Here is a 5712-nt window from a genome sequence, read left to right on the forward strand (position 1 = left end):
ACTGTGGCGGTGCCAGCACGGGGCTGGCCCAGGCCCTCGGGAACTTGCGGGAAACGAGATGGGCGCGGGAACGGCGACTCTCGCCCGCGGCAGAAGGAAACGGGCTGAGGCTGCGAACCGGGGGGCGCTGAGGAGCTCAGCCCCATCCTGCTGAGGCTGTCGGGCTGTACTTGGATGCCCAGGGCTCTGGTGGTGAGGGTCTCCAGCATAAGCTGTGTCTCCTGGCTAAGAGGGCCCGTCCTGTGGTGTATGTAATGCAGCCCTTCTCTTGCCTCTTGACAGCTGGTGTCTGCTCTGCACAACCTCACCAGGCACGTGGTGTACCGCGGCTTGACCGGGGCAGAAGACATCCTCCGTCTCTTCCCAGAAAACTTCCACCAAAATCTGAAAAACCTCTTGACTAAGATAATCTTGGAGAATATGTAAGTGCTATCCACCTGCCATTTGCTTTCAGCTGGAGATTTAAAGGCTTTGTATGTGGTTTGATACGTGGATAGTTGGCAAGGTGAGTCTTGTTTCTGTAAATGGCCAATGAAACACAGCCATGGGCACACTGAGTTTTCCCATGACTTTGAAACAGACGTGGGCCATGATAAAACTTAGAAGGGTGGATTTCAGCTCTAGAAAATGCAGGTAGTACCCAGATATCCATCCACTTGTCACCATGGCTCAGGTGCAGAGTCACTGGATGTGATACAGCATACGTGAGGTGGTGGCAGGGGAGGGCACTTCTGCTTGCACATCTTAGTGCTTGGAGCCCATGACTTTGATAAGACCAGGGAGGAAGGTGTGGGCTTTAAACGAGCTGCCCTTCCAGAAGAAGCCATGGTTGGTCACCAGTTTGCCTGCCATTAGCCACCAGGCCCAGCCTTTCCATGGCACTCAGTAGCATAGGCAGTCTCTGACTTCTGTTTTCTGCTGGTGACCCTTCAGTCAGGGATAAGCCATGCTAAATGCTTACCTCTTTTTTTTCTCCTCAAAGCACTGTTGATACTGTTTTCTCCACTTTTTCACAGCTCTTCTTGGAGAAATGAAGCACAAGCCAGTCAGAGTAAGTAGTAATCTCAGGAATGAGATTGTCTGCTAGGAAAGAATGGATTATCTTAGTATTGTATTTATGAAGTATCTGACATGCATTACATAGGGATCAAGGCAGTGGTCCAAGGCAGACATTCCAACAAATTGATCTGTGTTAACATAAAAAAGTGAATGGTTTCCTGCCCCTCCCAATCCACCAGCAATCAATCTTTGCAAATTAACATACAAGGCTTAACAGATGTATTTTGTGTTGTTGCAAATGCTGCCAAGTGCTGGCCCTGACAGACTGTGAACTGGAATTTGTTCCAAAAGCAGGAGCAAGGCAGCCAGTTGTCACTGCCCCCTGGAGCTCTGTGCTGGGAAGCAGCAGGGGCAGGGAGAGAGAGCCTTTCCCCAGACAGAAAAAAGATTCAGTTATTCAATAAAGCACAGAGAGAAAGTGACTTGAGTGTCTGTAGTCAGTAGGAAGGCTAGCAATCAACCCCTGGGGAAGACACTAAGCATCTTACAATAGGCAGAATCCATACAGGCTGCAATTGCCTACTGAGACAGCCCTTCCCTAGCAGCCAAGTTAGACTGGTGTTTCTTTCCTTGGGTGGGCCCAAAAGGTCTCCAGCTCTGAGCTATTGATATCAGTAATGCACCTGTTAAATGGTCTCTGCTAGGCTGCATGTAATTAGGATGATATTTGAAATATTTTTAAGGAATGTGAAGATTGGAGTTTGTCAGTGTATTTGCTGTACTTCAGGATGCTTTGGTTGGGGAACTTGAAATAACATGTTTTATACTGCCAGATTTTACAAGCTTTCCTGAGTGCTTTCTTACCAGTTTCTGAGCAGAGCAATAAGCATGCAGGTGCCAGAGCAACTCACAATGAAACACCAGTTGAGTGTAGCAGGCAGCAAGGCAGGGCATAAAGATGGGGAGAAGACATCTTACTGCTCTCCTTCTCCCAGCTGCTTTGGAAATTTACCTCTGTTTCTTGCACTAAACTGTCATTGCATGTAATGATGGGAGAACCCTTTTTGCCCTTCTGTGTCATGAGGAGGTCTTTAGAGACTGGCTTATTCCAGAGTAAAATGATGGGAAACCATGTAGTAGGAACTAAACTTGTACACTTCCCAGAGCCAGAAGTGGAGAGGCCTGTGCATGGTGGTAGTCACAGGTTGCAGGGTCTGGTATCACCATGTGCTGCTGAGCCTAACAGAGCCATTTTTAATCCCCCAGTCTCCCTGCCTCGGCTGGTGGACATGGACTGGAGGGTGGACATCAAGACATCTTCAGACAGCATCGTAAGAATGGCAGTCCCTACCTGCCTGCTGCAGCTAAAGGTAATGGCAGTGGCTGTGAAGGACCCACATAACAAAGTCCAACACCTAACTTGCCAGGGAAAACCAGTTTAGACAGGCATCTGGTGCTTGCCTCATGCCGGGTGGGCCATTAGACTTTCTCAGAGATGATACCTGAAATGCCACAGAGCATGGGAATGGTGTCTCTGATGAAAGCTCTCTTGCACAGAAGTTTTGTGTGCATGAGGATGTGAGAAGTCACCATGTTTGTTCCTAGTCACCATTGTTTTCTACAGAAAAAAAGAAGATGAATCATGAAGCCATCATCCTTTAATTCTAAGCACTCCATCAGCATGTTTAGCTGACTTCATTAGTTGGGAAATGACTTGAGATTACTACTAACTGCCTTCATTAGCTACATCTATCATTTGGGAAGTATACCTACCTTACTGCTCTTGTACTGCTTGTGTTCTGCAGAGTTTTGGATCCCCCCAACCAATAAAAATCAGATGAATGAGATTAAGAGGAAGAATTAAAATCTAGTTTCTGTATGCGGGGTGGGGTTATTGTGGTATCTCTGTGGTATCTGCTGAGATGCTTTTGATACAAATGTGGCTTCCTGCCACAACTATCTTCAAAATATCCCAATACTCATGGCAGTAGGTGCTCACTTGCACTCTGTCAATGGGAGTGCACTTCACTAGTAAGGCACACAGCTTAGAAAATGTGCCAGGGTTCTTCAGGATGGAGCTGGATTCCAAATTCAGACCAATTTGCTTAATCTATGTATTAAACACTACATTTTGTAGCGGCTCTGGAAGAACAACACATAAATTAATTTTTCATACAGCTAACATCTGCATTCCTATTTTAAGATTCAGGAAGATGCTGCCTTATGTGGAAATAATCCTGTTGTTTCTGCACTGACTGTGGAACTGAGCAAAGAAACCCTGGACACTATGTTAGAAGGTCTGGGAAGGATTCGGGACCAACTTTCTGCTGTTGCAAACAAATGAATGCTCAGGGCATGGATTCCAGCAGAAAGGAAGGGAAGTATTCTCTACCTACAGCTGTCAGAAGTTGCAGCCTAGTGTAACACGTTGTCTATTTCAGCAAACAAAACTAAAGAGGTTTTTTCCTTGAATTAATGAGATAGCTTTTGAAAAGCTAACACTCAAATACTCATTTGGTTGGATGCCAAGAAATGGTTTCCTATTATGTTGTTGAACAAAAGCTGTTCACCATTTCAGAAGAGGATTTCAGGGCTCAGAGGTTGGCTTAATCACAAGGGTCATAACTGGAAACAGCAAATAGCTGCAGCCAATGAAGCAAGTTCTATCTCTGTCCTGAAATGAGAATCTGACAGGCTCTAGCTGGGTAATGGGCTGCCTTCCAACAAAAGGAGGGTGCTTCTGTCTGGAATGTGCATGTACTGAGGTGCCTGATGGATGTAGCACTCTCCCTCTCAGTGAAGCAGAGCCATGCTGGAGATTGTTATTACAGGATGATGTGCTGAAATAGGGCAGTTATGCTACAAAACATTCCCTTCTGATCAGCTTCACAGCACCATTTGCAAAATGACTGTTCTCATCATCTTTAGCAGAACTAATTTCCTCCTTCTGTTTAAAAAAGGAGTTCAGGTAATTCATGTTTGGGGTTTATTGGACTCTGGGCTTTGTCTTTGCTGCACAAAAACCAAACTGGGAGAATAAAGAATTGAAGGCTGTTTTCTGTGCTGTAGGAGACCCCTCTGTAGCAATATGTGCCTATACTTCTTCAAAGTGTTCTGTTGTTTGTGTAAATCTTCATTTAATTATTAAAGAATGAACTGCTAATTGATTTTGTGAATCCTTTTCAGTCTGGAAGAGATGTTGTCCTGGGTTACCTCAGCCTCTCTGTGATGGTGCCAAGTTTCTAGGCTGGTTTAATGGATGTTCCTGTTTGTTGCTGAAGAAGGATCTTTTGTTTCCTATTCAAATTGATTCATGTTTGCAACTTCCTTCTCTTCATTGTAATACAGTTTCAGGGCACCTTCTTCCATGGGCATCACCTCTGTACAATATTAGAGGATTATCCTGACCCTAGAAGTTTATAAATATGTGTGCATTGCGAGTGTGGAGGAGTTACATGCAGAAAATCAACAAAATTCTTTCTGATGAGCTTCTATAGAAGTCTATATCCTAATGTGTTTATGGCAAAATCCAATCTTTCCTGCAACACTGGGCTCTCCTCCAAGACATAAACATTGTTTATTGTGTTTGGAAACACAGAATCATTCAAGAAGTATGCATAACTACAAGAACTTTGTTAATTAATTGTACACATCCCCCCAAAGTGCAGGCTAGAATATAAGTGTAAGTGAAGGCTGTGCCTTTAAAAGATAATGGAGCTCATAAAATGCAGCTCATGCATCAAGATCAACTGGGTGGCAAGTCCCTTGTTAATGTCTTGGGCAAAGATTATAATGCTTAGTATGGTATCAAGGCAAACTGGTACATTTCATGTATGATAGGGACATCTCAATGGAGGAGATGGATATTTAAGAGTATGTTCTGTAAGATTCAAGCTGTGAAAAACATCTCTAACAGTACTTCAGTTTAAGGAAATTTTGTTGCCTTTGCAGCCTAGCCTTAAAAAAAAATTAAAACGAATAATTTATATAAGTCTTAGAAGGTAAGGATTACTGAGGAGGTAAATAATTCAGGATGAACTACTGCAGTGTTAGAGGAGCTGAGGAAGTAAAAACACAGAGGAAATCCTTGAGGAAAATACTGAAGTTATAATCAAAATGTAGGGTCCAATGCAATGAAGAACTGATAGTTGTTCTCATGTAAAACAATTATACAACTATAGAATAGTTGTAAAGAAAATGAAGATTTAAAACTTTTCTGGTGGCAGAGTGGAGCTTTCTGCAGGTAGCTAAAAGTTGCTTGTGGAGTCTTAACAAAAAGGAGTGTGCCCACTGAACCAGAGACGTGCCAAACATCTGGCGACTCCAAGGGGTAGATGTCAAGTCATTCTGCAAGAAGACACTGGTATTTTCTAGCCCAATATTTAGGATGCTGTGAGAGCTTGCCTTCAACTCTTTGCCTAAATTGTTAGGTATTTTATTGTGGACCCTTATCTCCTTAGCCAGAAGAGCTGAAACCGCTCTGAAAAAGGTACATAAAACAAAGGAGGCTGAGTAGGACTGTCATTACCCAGACAGCAGGAGAACTTCACATTAAAGCCCTTTTTACGGAGACTGCTACACAGAAAGAGAATAAATTGCCTGCTACTGCAGGCAATCAGATGTGATCTTTTTCATAAAGTTACTGCTCTCTTAAAATGAGTTAGATTTTCATCCTCCTTCCACATATTGCTGCTATTTGGTAGGGCTAGCCTA

The 5712-nt window shown here is 43.6% G+C and overlaps 1 protein-coding gene across 1 annotated transcript; it reads left to right on the forward strand.

Annotated features, from left to right (window-relative positions):
- Window positions 1–279: 279 nt before the first annotated feature.
- COMMD9 (COMM domain containing 9) lies at window positions 280–4166 on the forward strand (the record flags this gene model as incomplete). Its single annotated transcript, XM_005419486.2, has 4 exons — window positions 280–422; window positions 1017–1051; window positions 2266–2369; window positions 3203–4166. Coding segments are annotated over 4 exons (423 nt in total), but the record flags the coding sequence as incomplete, so codon positions are not given.
- Between the last annotated feature and the right edge of the window lie 1546 nt (window positions 4167–5712).

The sequence above is a fragment of the Geospiza fortis genome, unplaced genomic scaffold (assembly GCF_000277835.1).
Source record: "Geospiza fortis unplaced genomic scaffold, GeoFor_1.0 scaffold66, whole genome shotgun sequence".
Taxonomy (NCBI): domain Eukaryota; kingdom Metazoa; phylum Chordata; class Aves; order Passeriformes; family Thraupidae; genus Geospiza; species Geospiza fortis.